The sequence below is a fragment of the Gekko japonicus genome, unplaced genomic scaffold (assembly GCF_001447785.1).
Source record: "Gekko japonicus isolate JY-2015 unplaced genomic scaffold, Gekko_japonicus_V1.1 scaffold1385, whole genome shotgun sequence".
In the NCBI taxonomy this organism is placed as follows: domain Eukaryota; kingdom Metazoa; phylum Chordata; class Lepidosauria; order Squamata; family Gekkonidae; genus Gekko; species Gekko japonicus.
The window spans coordinates 447091-464555 of record NW_015177055.1 but is presented as its reverse complement, the minus strand read 5'-3'; the positions used below and the strand labels follow the sequence as shown (position 1 = coordinate 464555).

The window sequence follows — 17465 nt, the reverse complement described above, 5'->3', positions numbered from 1 at the left end:
CCCCCCCCCACACTCCTGGCTCGGCCTGCTCGAGAGGAACTCTCTGCACCGGGCGGCAGAGGGGGAGGTGCAGGGGGGGCGTGGCGGGAGGGCAGCCCGGCTGATGTGTGCAGGGGGGGCGTGGTGGGAGGGCAGCCCGGCCTAGAGGGGAACAGATGGAGGACACAGTTTGCATTCCTCTGCAGTCCTGAAAGGGGTTAAACCCGCGTGGAGCCTTTTGCTAGAGAGGCCGCTTCTTTGCCGTGCCACAGGATTGTCCTGTGATCGGCACCTCCCCCCTAACCACGGGACCTCAACGGGACGTCTGATCGCGCATCTGCGCGTTATTTTGCTCCGGGGCAAACAGCCACACTTCCTCCCCGCATTTTCTTGCCCATGTGACCGTGTGACCGGGGCCTTAGAGGGGGTGGAGGTGGCCACCACCACGTTGGTTTTCTTTTCTCCCACCCCCCTTCTTTCCCAGTGTATTTGTAAACTATCTCTCTTCTCCCCAGCACTTGAGCTCCCTCTCAGTGTGGCTCCAACTCCTGCAGCAGCCATTTTGTTGGTTGGCTCCGCCTCATGAGGCAGCCATTTTGCATCCAGCTCCCTGTGTGAGAATTCCAAAGGTGCTCCCAAGCTCAGAAAAGCTTAGCAGCCCTGATCTGGAGGAATGCTGGGGGGGGGACCCCCTATTTCCCCACCTTCCTTGTGGAATGAATGAAATGCAAGAGAAGGTTTTACTCAAACATGCGTAGTATCATGAAAGTGATTATGGAAGACGTTTGAATTTTGTTAAGAGGAGTTTTATACTGCCTCTCCAGGAACTGGCCTGAGGAGGTTTGCAAAATACAAATAATAAAGAGAAAACATTAAAAGATAGTAACTAAAATCTAGCCATCAGAACCCAGTGATAATTCTTACATATACTGTGGACATAAACAACTTGTTCAAGATTCTTTTTTGGTTTAAATGTGGATAGTTTTGGAAACAACGTGCTCTAATGTGTTTAGTCATAGGCCCTGGTCACACGGGCCGGATATCGCGGGAGGGAGGCGTGGCAAAGTGCCCCGGCGCAGTTTGATCCGCGATTATACAATCAGACGCACCGACGGCACACCACAGGTCCTTCCCTCGGCGCCGGCGCGTAAACGAGGGGCCGGAGGGGAAAGCCATGCACCAGCGCGATCACATCGCGGGCATCCAGAGGCAGCCCACGGCAAACCATTTGCCAGTACCTTGGAGGTACTACTTTTTTATCGCGCGCTTTCGGCGGTAAGCCACGGGTTGGCCACGGGTGCGCTCCACTTCCCAGATGTTGGGGTGTGATCGCGCACGGATAATCCGCCCACCACCCGTGGCTCTCCCGCGGCAAATTCGCCGTGTGAACGGGGCCATAATACATTATGCAAGAGCACAGTTTAACTTAATATCCATGTTTTGATTGTGACAGAGCTTGTGTCCAAATAATACGTGTTCGTTTGTTTATTAGAGAATTTGTTTTCTGCTTTCAACCTTTATTTTTCCCCTACCTTTCAGGTGACCAAAATTAAGATACATATGGCATGGGAGCACAGGGTACAGCAGTTTGTGACTCTTTCTCAAGTATTATACATTTGCAGTTTTCTTTATAGTAAGTGGAAGACATTCCATAAAAATGCCGGACAGGACAGTTTTGTATGATGCATGTTATGTGGTTAAATCAGTGAAATAAGCCTAGGTTTGATAGGAAAGTAGACGTTGCATGTATTTCGGTTCCGCAAAAATTTCCATTTCAAAAGGAGGGGGCGGGGATGTTTTTCTGTGGCTTCAAAATTCCTGCAAATATTATGTCTTTTGGCAAATGTTTCCTCAGGGAAGGCGTCCTTGAAGACTGGTCCCATAGAAGCATGAATAAAAGCACTTGGGTGGGACTATCCTGAGAATAAAAAAAAAGATGTTCGGTTGAGGGGGAATACGTTGGCAGTGCTTCCTCTAAGCTGAGTTAGTGTGAGCTAAATCACAGTTTTTTTTAGCCTCCGGCTCACACATTTTTGTCTTCGCTCAGGAAGGGTGGCTCCAGAGCAAACTGATTTATGCCGGCAGCTCACCAAGTAGAATTTCTGCTCACAGGACTCCACAGCTTAGGCAACAGTGTAGAGTGCTACTGCGGGTGGATGTGAGATCTCTTCCCTCTAGAGTGTAGAGCAGCCCTACGTGGTGCCCCTAAATACCCTTCCTTGTGCCCAGCAAATGTTTCTAGAAAGCCAAAAGGGGCTTTTGCCCGGCAGGGCTCCTGAATGGCCATTGGGGTTCTGATTGGCTCTGGAGAATTTTTTTTAAAAAAAACTGTTTCGACAGCCGCTGCCACCACAGCACCAAGGATGTATGACTGTACGACTGAAGATAAGTTGTGTGTATGCAGAAATTAGGCTCATTTTAAAAGGCATCCTGCTAAACAGAGCTTCTACGTGAAGTATTGAAGTATGTGTGATCTCACTCCCTGAGATTTTGTGGTTGGCTCCGCCACTCGTGGCAGCCATTTTGTGGTTGGGTTGTGCCGCTTGGGGCGGCCATTTTGTGGCTGTGGCCACCGTCCAGTGTCAGAATTCCAAAAGTCCCCGCGGGGTCAAAAAGGTTGGGGAGACCCCTCATGAAAGAGTCTTCTCCCTTCAGAAGCTGAACAGGGGAGAGAGGAGGGCAGGATGTTACGGGTCAAGATGTAAAATTTCTGGAAATTTTGAAGCTCGGAAAAAACTGGAAATTTTTGGAAAAATTGAAAAAAAATGCTACATTAGCTCTTCTTTTTTCTTTTCAAGATTGAAAGTCATTCTGTTACTTTAGGAACATAAAATATGACTATGGACATTTTTGTTGTTGTTCAGTCGCACAGTCGAGTCCGACTCTTCGCGACCCCATGGATCATCTCCCGCCAGGCCCTCCTGTCTTCCGCCGTCTTCTGAAGTTGGCTCAATTTCATGTTCGTTGCATCGATGACACCGTCTAACCATCTCATCCTTTGCCGTCCCCGTCTTCTTTGACCTTCAATCTTTCCCAGCATCAGGGTCTTCTCCAGGGAGTGCTCCCTTCTCATTTGGTGGCCAAAGTATTTGAGCTTCAGTTTCATTATCTGGCCTTCCAGGGAACAGTCAGGGTGGATTTCTTTTAGGATTGACTGATTTGATCTTTTTGCAGTCCAAGGGACTCTCAAGAGTCTTCTCCAGCACCATAGTTCAAAAGAATCTATTCTTCGGCGCTCGGCCTTCCTTATAGTCCAACTCTCACAGCCATACATGACTACTGGGAATACCATTGCTTTGACCATGCGGACTTTTGTTGGCAGGGTGATGTCTCTACTTTTTATCATGCTGCTTAGGTTCGCCATCGCTTTCCTCCCAAGGAGCAGGCGTCTTTTAATTTCATGGCTGCAGTCACAGTCTGCGGTGATCTGGGATCCCAGGAACGTGAAGTCTGTCACTACTTCCACGACTTCCCCTTCTATTTGCCAAGGAGTGATGGGGCCGGATGCCATGATCTTAGTTTTTTTGATGTTGAGCTTCAAGCCCACTTTTGCGCTCTCCTCTTTTACTCTGAGCAAGAGGCTCTTTAGATCCTTTTCACTTTCAGCCATTAGAGTGGTATCATCTGCATATCTGAGGTTGTTGATCTTTTCCCCAGCAATCTTAATTCCCGCTTGTGATTCATCCAGGCCAGCATTTCGCATGATGTACTCTGCATATATATTAAATAAGCAAGGTGACAATATACATCCTTGTCGTACTCCTTTCCCTATGCTGAACCAATCAGTTGTTCCATATCCGGTTCTAACTGTCGCTTCTTGGCCCTTATACAGGTTTCTCAAGAGACATGTGAGGTGGTCTGGTACTCCCATCTCTTTAAGGACCTGCCATAGTTTGTTGTGATCCACACAGTCAAAGGCTTTAGCATAGTCAATGAAGCAGAAGTAGATATTTTTCTGGTACTCTCTTGCTTTTTCCATAATCCATGGACATTTTTACTTGGCATGAAATGATCTCAACTAGCATATTAAAAATATAGCGTATCCAACCAGTTATTACAAACAGAATACCCACCCACACGCAAAGACAAAACTGATACCTTTTTATTTTCTTGTGACAATAGCACCTCCTAAATGAAGAAATGCATTTTGTTCTTGCATTGGAGAGTACAGTTTGTAACCTAGGACTTGCTTGTCCTCAGTGCACAGAAATTAGATCAATGTGATACGATACATAGTTTTTAGGAATGATTTGGAAAATATATGAACACCTTGTCCTAAAATATTTTATTCATCATGTTAATAAAATAAAACATTCCATAATCAATTTTTTTCCTTTTCTTTTTTCAATGTTTCCAGTTTTTTTGGGGGGAAACGAAAAAGGCTTCAGGAAAAAAAACGGGGGAAAAACAGGGTTTTTTCCTAATTTTTCCATTTTTTTCCCCGGGCCTTCACATCTCTAGTTATGGGTGGTTTTTTTCTCCGTCCCTCTTCGCCAGTGCTCTCTCTTCCCTGCAGGTGTGGGCCGTTCAGCGGCATGGCTTGCTGCCTCCAGATCCCAAACAGCAGAGCCCTCGGCCTAGGGCCGGAAACCGACCTGCTCTTCTCCCACCTGGACACGATCGCCGGCAACCCCGAAAAGCATCAGCGACCAGCCGGCTTGGCCGTACACCCCGCGTGCGACGCCGGGGTGCCCCAGAACGGCTGCTTCTTCCCGTCCTTAGCCTCGTTCGGCTCCCTGGACGCTCTGAGCCTCATCAGCTTGCACTGCTCGACCCTCGTCGCGAAGCCCGTCGACTTTGCTGAGGCCGCGGAAGGCAAAGGGCTTGCGCAGGAATGGACCCCCGGCGCCCTCTTCCCGGAACCGCCTGGCAGTCCTCCTCCGTCGAATGCCCCCGTGGAGGGGCCTGGGGCGGTGCTTCTTCAGGAGACTGGCCTTCCTGAGCCGCAGGAGGGCGTGGGACGAGCGCCCCGCAAGCAGGGCAGGCCCCGGCGGAGCTGTGAGCCTCTGGACCCAGACTTCCAAGGGGTGGCCTTCCAGATGCAGCTCTGTCTCCATCACAGCGGTCCAGAGGGCTGCCGGCTCCTCATGAGCCACCAATACAGCAGGTACCGAGGCTGGGGATCCAGGTCGGTGTAGTGGTCAAGAGTGGTGGACTCTAATCTGAGAGAACCGGGTCTGATTCCCCACTCCTCCGCATGGAACTGATGGCGTGACCTTGGGTCAGTCACAAGTTCTCTCGGAGCTGTTCTCTCAGGAGCAGTTCTCTCAAGAGCTCTCTCAGCCCCACCTACCTCACAGGGTGTCTGTTGTGGGGAGGGGAAGGGAAAGGAGTTTGTACGCTGCTCTGAGACTCCTTCGGGTAGTGAAGGGCGGGGTATAAATCCAATCTCCTCCTCCTCCTCCTCCTCCTCCTCCTCCTCCTCCGTGCCCCAGCCTTCTGACCCCGTCTTCAAAAAAAGCTGTCTACATTTGGTGTCGTTTTCACACCTCAAGAGTGCCAGCATACTTTTGCACGGCCACATATGTTTATTGCCCTTTTGTGGCGGCTGCACTGTCATTGTGCCTACACAGTGCTTTAAAAGAATCTTCTCCAAACCGACGTTCAAACAAGCACAGAGAAAGACGGCGTCACAGCAGCCCGAAACTGATTTTAAAATGCAAATGCAGATTCGACCTGTGTCTACACAGAGAAGGGAGTGGGTGCAGAGGAGAGCGACGAGGATGATGGGGGGGGGGGTTGCCTGGAGACCAAGCCCTATGTGAGGAAAGGCCGAGGGACCTGGGAATGTTCAGTCTGGAGAAGAAGAGGTCGAGGGGGGACACGATTGTTCTCTCAAAGTATTTGAAGGGCTGTCACTTGGAGGAGGAGGGCAGGGGGCTGTTCCCATTTGTTATGGGAGAACCGGGTTTGATTCCCCACTCCTCCAGTTGCAGCTGCTGGATGACCTTGGACCTAGTTCTGTCAGAGCTGTCCTTGAAAAAGAGCAGTTTCTGTCAGAGCTCTCTCAGCCCCGCCTACCTCACAGGGTGTCTGTGGTGGGGAGGGGAAGGGAAAGGAGTTTGTAAGCCGCTCTGAGACTCCGAGTGAAGGGCGGGGTATAAATCCAGTCTCCTCCTCCTCCTCCTTCCATTGGCAGCAGAGGAGAGGACCAGTGTTCCCTCTAAGCCGAGTTAGTGTGAGTTAGCTCACAGGTTTTTTAGCCTGCAGCTCACACATTTTTGTATTAGCTCGGGAAGGATGGGGCTCCAGAGCAAACTAGTTTATGCAGGAGCCAAATTGCTCGCTCACAACTTTGATGCCAGCAGCTCACAAAATAGGATTTTTGCTCACAAGACTCCACGGCTTAGAGGGAACATTGGCAGAGGACTCGCAATCATGGGTTGAAATCGAGGGCGGGAAGGTATGAGTTGTGCCACAGTGGAATCAGCTGATTGGGGAGGTGGTGAGCTCCCCCTCCCTGGCAGTCTTCAAGCAGCAGCTGGACCAGCACTGGCCAGGGATGCTCTAGGCTGATCCTGCACTGAGCAGGGGGGTTGGACCAGATGGCCTCTTGTGGCCCCTTTCAACTCTCTGTGATTCTGTGATTCAGCACCAGGGGTCCCCAACATGGTGACCGTGGGCGCCAAGACACCCATTGCCACCTTGACTGGCAGCTGCCAAGTGTTTTTAGAAAGTGAGTGGGGCCAGGGTGGAGCTTTTAGCCAGCAGGGTTTCCGATCAGCCGCTCAAGATCTGGATGGCTTTGCAGATTTAAAAAAACACGTTGCTTTACTTTAAGGCAAGAGTTGTTCAGAGGTGGCTTGCCACTGGCTGTCTCTTTGTGGCGACCCTAGGCTTTCTTGGTAGTCTCTCATCCAAGTACTAACCAGGACCAGTGTTCCCTCTAAACTGAGTTAGTGTGAGCTAGCTCACAGTTTTTTAGCCTCCAGCTCACACATTTTTGTCTTAGCTCAGGAAGGAGGGCTCCAGAGCAAACTAATTCATGCAGGAGCCAAATCGCTCGCTCACAACTTCAATGCCGGTAGCTCACAAAGTGGAATTTTTGCTCACAAGACTCCACAGCTTAGAGGGAACATTGACCAGGACCGACCCTGAGTTTCGACAAGATCAAGCTAACCTGGGCCAGAGATTTAAATAGCTGTGACGTTCCGTGTCCTCCTGCCCCAAAGGATTTCGTTAACATTAGCCTTTTTTAAAAAACATGCTGTGACTCGCAGTGTTCCCTCTAAGCTGAGTTAGTGCGAGCTCGCTCACAGTTTTCTAGCCTCCGGCTCACACGTTTTTGTCTTGGCTCAGGAAGCAGGGCTCCAGAGCAAACTTGATTTATGCAGGAACCAAATCGCTCGCTCACAGCTTTAATGCCAGGAACTCACAAAGTCGAATTTTTGCTCGCTCCACAGCTTAGAGGGAGCATTGGCTGTGAGTTGTTTTTCCAAATGCCTTCTCCCTTATTCTGATCGCACGTCACAACTAGGTAGCATGGTGGCTTTAGATCTGTGTGACGTCATACATCCCAACTTCCATGGTCAGCCGTTCTTGAGAATATAATGCTCCTTGATCCCCCCCCCCCAGAGGTTAAGATGCTCAGGTGCAACTGGAAGGTCTGTAGTTCAGCAGTTCGAGACCCTAGTGACGGAGTGAGCTCCTGCCACCCTAGCAGTTCGAAAGCAAGAAGGTAACAGCATTCCGTGCGCCTCGGCATCTAGTCATGCCGGCCACATGACTACGTAGAAGTCTTCGGACATCGCTGGCTCTTCGGCTTGGAAACGGAGATGAGCACCGCCCCCTAGAGTCGGTGGGAAGGTAACAGCGTTCCGTGCGCCTCGTCATCTAGTCATACCGGCCACATGACCACGGAGAAGTCTTCGGACAGCACTGGCTCTTCAGCTTGGAAACGGAAATGAGCACCATCCCCCAGAGTCGGATTCGACTAGCTTTCGAGCAAGGGGTACCTGTACCTTTACTTTTACCTAGAAGAAGAATAGCGGTGACCTGTAAAGGTGGTTGAGGTAAGCAAAGGTTGTTTGCAGGCCTTAGAAACAGAGCAGGGTGTAAAACCGATGGCAGTTAGTTTGGAAATCAGATCTTTAAAAGCATCCCTGAAATATTATCCTTCTAATCTGTGTTCAGTGAGAAACTTAAGAAAAGAACCCCGGTGTCTTTAACCAGAGAAGACTGCAACACTGCCTGTGCAAAGGAGAAGGAAGCCTCTCTCTCCACCCACCGTATGTTAATTCTTCGGGCTGTCAATATATGTACTATTTTTCAAGCATTAGGTAGTATAAGTGGCGATGTTTTAAGAGTTTGGAAGGCAAATGGGAGCCTCGGTTTTTCAGAAGACGTAGGTGTAAAGCGTTAGAGCAGGTGTACCCAACATCAGGGGTCATTTCATAGAAAAAGAGGTGCAGGAGCTCATTAGCATGACTCATTAGCATAACTTATTTGCATGTGCCACACACCCCGACATCACCGGAAGTGTGTCAGAAGGCAACACCCACTGCTCAGGCTCCACTGGACTGTTTTGGGTTGCTAGCTATTGGGGGGGGGGAACGTGCAGATCTGCCCTCGCAGAGGAGGGAGAGCTTGTGCCTGAATAAAACTTGGTCTTAAAGGTGCCACTGGACTGTTTTGGACCAGGGGGCCAGGGGGGGGGCTCTGCAGCTTACCTGGCTGCTTCTTGCGCTGACTAAGGGCTGCTGGGAGCAGGGGGCGGGGCTTGTTGCATGTGCCCGCCCCCTGGGCTCTTTACTGCCGGAACTCCGCTCCTGTGTGCTCCTGCAGGAAATTACCCCTGGGTATAGAGTTCATGGGTTCTTAGTTGTTTAGGGTAAGAGCTTTGCAGTGTCTGGATTAAGAAGGCTTTTAGTTTCGTATCAGGAAAAACACACTTTTTGTTTGTGTATAAAGAATTCTTGGCTAATATTATTCAGGTTAGGGTTAGGTAAACACTTAAGATACTATGTAAGTACACCTGTTTTCAAAATTGACCAATGAGTAGATAATTAGTCAAATGACGCAGTGTCCTTTGTAACCAATTATGCTCTTTGAATTTTGTTTTTTTTTAAGATTATGTCTAAATTCTCATGTACTTCCTGATGGTGTCCAGAAAGCAGTCAGTTTTGATGGGCTAGTTTGGCCTGTTTTCAAGTGTCCTGTTGCAATAAAACACTAAGCATCTTCCTCCTCCTTTTGACTTCTTCTTTCTGACTGGAATTAAATTTCTACAACAGAGGGATGCTTGAGGCAGGGTTGTGGCCGTCCAAATTTTGCTCTTCCAACTGAATGGCCCTTCCATTTGCAGAGGAAGGGGAGAGCGATTTTTGCAAAGCCCCTCCTCTCCTCCCGCAGACCCAGTTTTCCCCATGCTGTGGGTCACAATTCGGGGTGGGGAAGAAGCCTTCAGTGGCACGGGAAGCGGCTGCCTTCTGCTAGTTTCCTCCGCTTGACCTGCTGAGGATCCAAGCGGATGGATCGGAGTAGTTCAGATCAGTGTTCCTCTAAGCTGAGTCAGTGTGAAACAGATCACAGTTTTTTAGCCTCCAACTCGCAGATTTTTGTCTCCGCTCAGAAAGGATGGGGCTCCAGAGCAAACCAGTTGATGCAGCAGCCAAGTCGCTCGCTCGCAACGTTAATGCCAGTAGCTCACAAAGTAGAATTTTTGCTCACGAGACTCCACGGCTTAGAGCGAACGTTGACTCAGATGTATTAATTTAAAAAGAAATCAAATAACGCCAGCCAGCCCTTTTTTGTCTTTAAGGGAGTAAATGCTGTGCTTCTTGCAAGACCAGGAAGACACCGCAGTGGAGAGATGCTGAAGATGGGACCCCCCTCTGCAATGCATGCGGCATTAGGTACTACGCTTTTCACTACCCGGTATCCCATGTGATTTTTGACCAAGGTTTGTCCCTAGATAATCTTGAAGTTAACCACCATCTGCTTAATCAGTGGATGCGGCGAATATCCACGGTTAATCTTGAAATTACCACCATTTGTTTAATCGGGGATACCATAGTTTATCCGTAGGTAATCTTGAAGTTACCACCATTTGTTTAACTAGGGGATGCTGTAGATCAGTGGCAGCGGACCTATGGCACGGGTGCCAGAGGTGGCACTCAGAGCCCTCTCTGTGGGCACGCGTGCCATCGCCCCAGCCAGGCCCAGACCATCATTAAAGTGTCGAATTCTCTGCCAAATAATGTTAAGTAAATGAAAGCATTTGGGATTGCTTTCCTTACTTTGTTTGGATCATCTTAAGTTAATGTATGAGTTGTTTTTTCTAAAGTAAAACCTCAGTATTCAGGTTAAATTGCCGTGTTGGCACTTTGCGATAAATAAGTGGGTTTTGGGTCGCAGTTTGGGCACTCGGTCTCTAAAAGGTTCGCCATCATTGCTGTAGATTATCTATAGGTAATGTCTGTTTAACCAGGGGATGCTGTAGATTATCTATAGGTAATGTCTGTTTAACCAGGGGATGCCATAGATTACCTATAGGTAATCTTGAAGTTACCTCCATCTTTTAACACAGGGGAAGCCGCAGTTTATCCATAGGTAATCTTAAAGTTACCACCATCTGTTTAACCAGAAATGCCATAGATCAGGGGTGTCAAACTTTTGGCCCAGGGGCCAGATCAGGCCCCCGGAAGGCTTCTATGTGGCCCACAGTGGAACAGGCTGTCTTCTGCTTCTTCTTCCAGTTCTGCTGCTGCTGCATCATTGTAGGTTTGCATCTTACAGGTACACACCTGAACGGCATACTCAGGACTGCAACAGCACAGACATTTTGATGCAATAATTCAGAGCAAGAGGTGTCAGTTATCAGACCCTGTTAAATAAACAAAATATTGCAAGAGTGGTAATGTTTTAAGCATGTTTTTATTTTGAGTTTAAAAAAAAACACCTTTGTGTTTGTGTCCTTTATAAAGTTTATATATTTCTGCTACCTGGCATTACATTTTATGACACACACGGCCCAGCCCGACAAGGTCTCATTTATGTCAAATCCGGCCCTCATAACAAATGAGTTCGACACCCCTGCCATAGATTATCCATAGCTGATGTCTGTGTAATGTGTAGATGAAGCCAGAGTCCTTAATATGACACAATGGATGCTTCTTCTTTCTTCTCTGTTGGGTACCTGGGATTTCCCACTGGCCATTTTTTTTCACCTTAAACCGTAAGGTGCTTAGAGCTAGGGTCCTCAACATGGTGCCCGCCAATACCTGTTCCGGTGCCCGCCAAATGTTTTTAGAAAAGGGGGTGGGGCTTTTGCCCAGCGAGGCTTTCGATTGGCCATTGTAGATTTTACTCACTATGCAGTGTTTTAAAAACATTGCTTTGGCAGCAGCTGCCACCACAGCACAAGAACCTTCACTGAGTGACGGAAGGGGAGCCCTGGCGACCATTTTGTGGCTGGTTCCACCTCCTGAGGAGGGATGCCCCTTCTGGGTTGGGGAAGGCCTGGAGATTTGGGGGGTGAGGCTTGTGGAGGGCGGGGCTTGGGGATGGGAGAGACCTCAGCGGGTTTAAAAAGCTATAGAGCCCACTCTCCAAAGCAGTCATTTTTCTTCAGGAAACTGACCTTGGTCGTCCAGAGATTAATAGCAGGAGATTCCCAGGTATCACCTGGGGGTTAACAGTCCAAAGAAGAAGAAGAAGAAGAAGGATTGGATTTATACCCCGCCCTTCACTTGGAGTCTCAGAGCTCCGTTCCTGTGCGTTCCTGCCCAAAAATAGCCCTGACGACAACAAATGAGACAATATTAAAGCCATAACGTCATTTAGTGTCTGGTAATAAAGACGAACAACATATTCCATCATGGGAAAAAGCTACAAAGGTCGACAGAAATCCACATAGCAGTCTGCTCAAGTCTCTCTCAATCTGTATCCCTCGAACAGTCTTGTGTCCTTATTCAAATTCACAAAAGCCGTCTGCTCAAAGTTCAATCAGTCTGTGTTTCTCTTTCAGTCAACAGTTTTACCGGATATCTGAGTGTTTCAGACCTCTGGTCTTTCCTCAGGAACAAATCTAGAAACAAAGGATTCCAGTGATATTCCAGTGATATTTCATTATATCATACTGGCTTATCAGTCTCTATAAAACAAAGTGAATGCAGAAATAAGTAAATCCTTGTACCCAATATAGGAATCTCACATTTAATCTGGATTTGACCCACAGGCTCAAAACGTCTGGGGTCCCCTGGGTTAGAGTACAGATGAAGAAACTCTACAAGGATAACGACAAATTATATTCTCAGTATTGTGTGCCTGTGTCCCCCCCCACTCACCCCCCCACCACTTTTTCAGATACAAAAAATACAGGATCCGGTGTTTTCAGTGCTGGAATATTCCGAAGCACGGAGGGAAGCCCTGCTCTCATTGTTCCAGTTGTGGCGACAAATTCCACATGTCAGCTGCCCAGCAGAAGTCTGAAAAAGGTACCAGGCGTTGGGGGCAGAAGAGGGGGAAACGTCGGTGCCGCAGCTTCAGAACGGTTTTTCGCGCGGAACGAAACACGTCTGCTCAGATACACTTGGTTTAGATGAGCCGCACCGTAGAAGTGGTCAGGACAGTAGCTGTGTTGACCAGTATAACTGTCATGGCTACTCAAAAGGAATCCTGGGAATTGTAGTTTGGTGCTGAGGACTCTCTGAGAGAGACCCTTGTTGGAAGTTCCAGGTGCAGTGTCCCCTGCCTCCGCCTCCAGACTGTGGCAAGAGAGACTAGATAGCTAGATAGGCACACTGGCCTTTCCTTCCTGAGTTTAATTCGGTATGTAGATTGTGTTCTCAGGGACAATTTCCTTCCTTCCGTTCTCTCAGTTGAAGAGAGACTCTCTTCCTGCTCACACCAAGAGAGACAACATGTAGTCCTCTCTTGGCACCAGTGTTCCCTCTAAGCTGAGTTAGCATGAGCTAGCTCACAGCTTTTTAGCCTCCGGCTCACACATTTTTATCTTAGCTCAGGGAGGATGGCTCCAGAGCAAACGGATTTACGCAGCAGCCAAATTGCTTGCTCACAACTTTAATGCCAGGAGCTCACAAAGTGGGATTTTTGCTCACTAGACTGCAGAGCTTAGAGGGAGCGTTGTATGGCACCATGAGGCAGATGGGCCTCTTGCCATCTCCTTCCATCCTTCAGCGAGTAAGTTAGTACTCTGTCCCGTCTCTACTCTTTCCTAGCCAAAGTGTACTTCTCTAATAAAGAGAGAGGTATTTCTCCTCTAAACTTGTAGCGTGCCTCTGTGTAGTTTTGTAAGCTGAGTATCCTGGTAAAGTAACGCTGCTGCGTTTGTCGCTTTATTTAAGCACTCTGCTAAGTAGTGGGAACTGGACTAACCACACCAGTTAATCCCCCCTTCCCCCAGGTATGGGCCCAGCACGATAGTTTCCAGGGGTTTTTTTTTGTTGCGGAGGAGTAAATATTAAACGAGTTAAAGCAAGTCGGGATATGATTCAAACAACATCAGTTTCTCCCCACCACCTGTGCCTTTGGCCAGCATTAAAACCAGGTGGTGTTGCCTATCTAAGGCGGTCCTTTTTCTTTTGTAGATGTGGAAGCTTTCTAAAGCTTTCCAGATAGATTGGATGCCAAACGAGCTCTTGGGAAATCTGACTGACATGAGTGAAGGGTCTGGATGAACAGCAAGTCGAGCGTTGGATATGCCAACTGAGAGGTTGTAGGGATATGAATTTTTGCTTAGTTGTATTTGTTCGTTTCTTGCTCTACTGTTTCCTGAGTTTTTTGCATGTATCGTGTGCAAGTGTCAAAGGAAGTGGATGTTGTTTTCGGGGAAAGAGGCGTTTCTTACGTTTCTGCCTTCCAGCAATAACTGAAAGTGTTCATAAGAGGGCAAAAGCTCAATCTTCTCTGGAAGGCCAACCGAAGGTCTGTGAAGAAATCATTTTGAAGCAATTACCATTCATCTGTTAAAGTTCTTTGAGTTCTAGGTTTAAAGTCTCTCTATCTCTCTCTCTGTCTCAACCCCAAACCCCACCCATAATTCACATTGCTGCAGTATGGGTAACAGTGCCTTTCTCTAAAGAGACATAGCAAAGTCGAAAAACAGCATTCTCCCACATTGTAGGCTTTGCGGGACAGTGATAATTCCACCGACACGGGGAGGGGATTGTCCAACAGAAATAGCGTGCAACATACCCCTTCCAACACAGGAGGACTTTCAACAGCTCAGGATTTTTTTAAAAAGCAATAATTGCCTCTTAATGAAGCACTTTGCTTACGTGTTGGTATCGTCTGTCTTTTGCACCAGATTCACCAAGATGAAGCATGTAAGATTTGAGCTGCAAAATATTTTTATATACACTTGTCGGAGGGTTTGTTGGGGGACAGACAACCGACGTGCAGGAAGTTTTCGACTTCTGAACGGATGCTGGGTGCCCTTCTTTGTTTGCGTGTGGCTGTCCGCTTATGATTGTTGCAGGCAAGACTGTGTGTATTTCCTTTTGGCTGTGTTTATTTTTGTATATAGTATTTATTTTTGCAAAATGTGACAGTTTTTGCAGTAGCAAAACAAACAAAAAAGCCAAGGTGTGCCACTTAAAGGCTATAACCTGACTTGTTCATTTCAGTGAATGTGCTAAATCAGTATTTTGTTTAATAACAAGCTTCTTGATGAATCTTAACTGCCTCTGTATCTCTGAAAAACTCTCGATGTTTCTGCAATAAATATTCTGAATTGTCGCTGCATACGGACGGACTAGTTAATCCATAATTTCTTTAAATGTGGAGCAGGGCTTGGAGGAGAAAGAGTATGCTACAGCCAGGGCTATTTTTGGGCAGGAACGCACAGGAACGGAGTTCCAGCTGGCTCCCGAGTTGGCCACGCCCAGCAGGAACTCATTAGCATAATAGGCCACACCCAACAGCAGGAACTCATTAGGATTGGCTACATTAGGGTGTGTGGCCTAACATGCAAAGGAGTTCCTGCTACAAGAAAAGGCCCTGGGTTTTGACAACAAACAGGGTAAACAGAATAAGAAGCAAAAGGTGGGTGTGGCTGGATGAGCACACTTCTGGTAATATGTGGGTGCGGCCTAATATGCTAATGAGCTGTGTTGTCAGGGGTGTGGCTTAATATGCTTATGAGTTTCTGCTGTTGGGTGAGGTCTATTATGCTAATGAGTTCCTGCTGGACTTTTTCTACAAAAAGAGCCCAGGCTACAGCCATGCTTGGAACTGATGCCATGCTGCCCATGTGAGTCCTGAATACCTGTGAGTTTGCAGCAGAAGGCACAGAAGTTTCCATACTTAATTGTCAGGCATATACAGAAATTCTTGAACGCTGAGACTTTTATTTCACAGAGCTAGCGCTCTCTAGTGGCAGCGTCTGGCAGTGCACAAGATGCTGTTTTTTCTGGATCTGAGTTATTGTTGCCAACTCTGGGTTGGGAAATTCCAGGAGATTTGAGGGTGAAACCTGGGGAGAGGAAGGATCTCAACAGGGTTTAATGACATAGACTCCACCCTCCAAAGCAGCCATTTTCTCCATGAAATATGAAATCCCCATCTCTCTGTAGTCTGGAGATGAATTATAATTCTGGGAGATCTCTTCAGAGCCAGTTTGGTGTGGTGGTGAGGAGCACAGACTCTAATATGGGAGAACCGGGTTTGATTCCCCACTCCTCCACATGCAGCTGCTTGGGGTGACCTTGGGTCAGTTACAAGTTCTCTCAGAGCTGTTCTCTCACGAGCAGTTCTCAAGAGAGCTCTCTCAGCCCCACCTACAGCCCCACAGCCAGTTCGTTGTAGTGGTTAAAAGCGGCAGACTCTAATCTGGGAGAACTGGGTTTGATTCCATACTCCTCCACATGCAGCTGCTGGTGTGACCTTGGGTCAGTCACAAGTTCTCTCGGAGCTGTTCTCTCACGAGCAGTTCTCAAAAGAGCTCTCTTAGCCCCACCTACCTCACAAGGGTGTCTGTTGTGGGGAGGGGAAGGGAAAGGAGATTGTAAGCCGCTCTGAGACTCCTTCGGGTAGTGAAGGGCGGGGTATAAATCTTCTCCTCTCTTCTTCAGTGGGGAACTATATGGAGCAAGCAAGGACACACATACACTTTTTTCCAGATGCGCATGACATCTGTCAATAGCTAATGTGGTGAACAGATAAAAGGAAGGACTTCTTCACCCAAAGAGTAATTAATGTAAGCCAGTTTGGTGGGTGTGTTAAGTGTGCGGACTCTAATCTGGGAGAACCAGGTTTGATTCCCCACTCCTCCACTTGCACCTGCTGATGTGACCTTGGGTCAGTCACAAGCTCTGGCACAGCTGTCCTTGAAAAAGAGCAGTTTCTGTCAGAGCTCTCTCAGCCCCACTCACCTCACAGGGTGTCTGTTGTGGGGAGGGGAAGGGAAAGGAGTTTGTAAGCCGCTCTGAGACTCCAAGTGAAGGGCGGTGTATAAATCCAAACTCTTCTTCTTCTCTTCTTCTAATACGTGGAATTCACGGCCACAGGAAATGGTGGTGGCTACAAGCATAGACAGCTTCAAGAGGGGATTGAATGAACATATGGAGCAGAAGTCCATCAGTGGCTCTTAGCAACAAGATATAGATGGAACTCTCAGTCTGGGGCAAGTGATGCTCTGTGGGGGGGGGGACCACAGTGGTAGGGCTTCTGGAGTTCTGGCCCTGCTGGTGGGCCTCCTGATGGCCCCTGGGTTTTGGCCCCGTTGTGACGTAGAATCTGTGAGATTCTATGATCGTAGAATCATAGAGATGGAAGGGGACCCCCCATGGTCATAAGAACATAAGAGAAGCCATGTTGGATCAGGCCAGTGGCCCATCTAGTCCCACACTCTGTAGCACACAGTAGGCAAAACCCAGGGGCCATCAGGAGGTTTTGCCCACGAATTCTTGTATTGCGAGAAAGGGAGAAAAGTACTCCTTTCTCTACCTGTTCTATCCCATGCATAATCTTATAAACCTCAATTGTGTCACCCTCTCAACCGTCGTTTCTCCAAGCTAGTCATCTAGTCCAACCCCCGGCGTAATGCAGGAAATTCACAAATACCTCCCCCTCCACACCTCCAGTGACTGCTGTTCCTCACCCAGAAGATGGCAAAAAACCTCCAGGATCCCTGGCCAAACTGGCCTGGAGAGAAATTGCTTCCTGATCCCCAAAGGGCTCTTTAATGGCATTGGGAGCAATGTTCCCTCTAAGCTGTGGAGTCTTGTGAGCAAAAATTATGCTTTGTGAGCTACTGGCATTAAAGTTGTGAGGGAGTGATTTGGCTACTGCATAAATTAGTTTGCTCTGGAGCCCTCCTTCCTGAGTGAAGACAGAAATGTGTGAGCCGGAGGCTAAAAAACTGTGAGCTAGCTCCCACTAACTCAGCTTAGAGGGAACACTGGTTGGGAGTCCTTAGTTTAAATAGCAAATGGCAGATGGCTGCTTCATGTGTCTAGGAGTACATCTGGAACGGGGCAACCTCGGGAACCACGTGCACATGGTCTCAGGCTCTTGCATCACAA

At 48.1% G+C, this 17465-nt stretch overlaps 1 protein-coding gene across 1 annotated transcript in view; it reads left to right on the top strand.

Moving 5' to 3' along the window:
• Positions 1-13546, top strand: part of ZGLP1 (zinc finger, GATA-like protein 1) — a 17071-nt gene extending 3525 nt beyond the window's left edge. The window contains exons 2-6 of the mRNA XM_015428137.1: positions 4496-5086; positions 8113-8207; positions 9740-9833; positions 12286-12416; positions 13530-13546. Of these exons, the coding sequence (XP_015283623.1) occupies positions 4496-5086; positions 8113-8207; positions 9740-9833; positions 12286-12416; positions 13530-13546 (928 nt within the window). The remainder of the gene's footprint in view (positions 1-4495; positions 5087-8112; positions 8208-9739; positions 9834-12285; positions 12417-13529) is intronic.
• The last annotated feature ends 3919 nt before the right edge of the window (positions 13547-17465 follow it).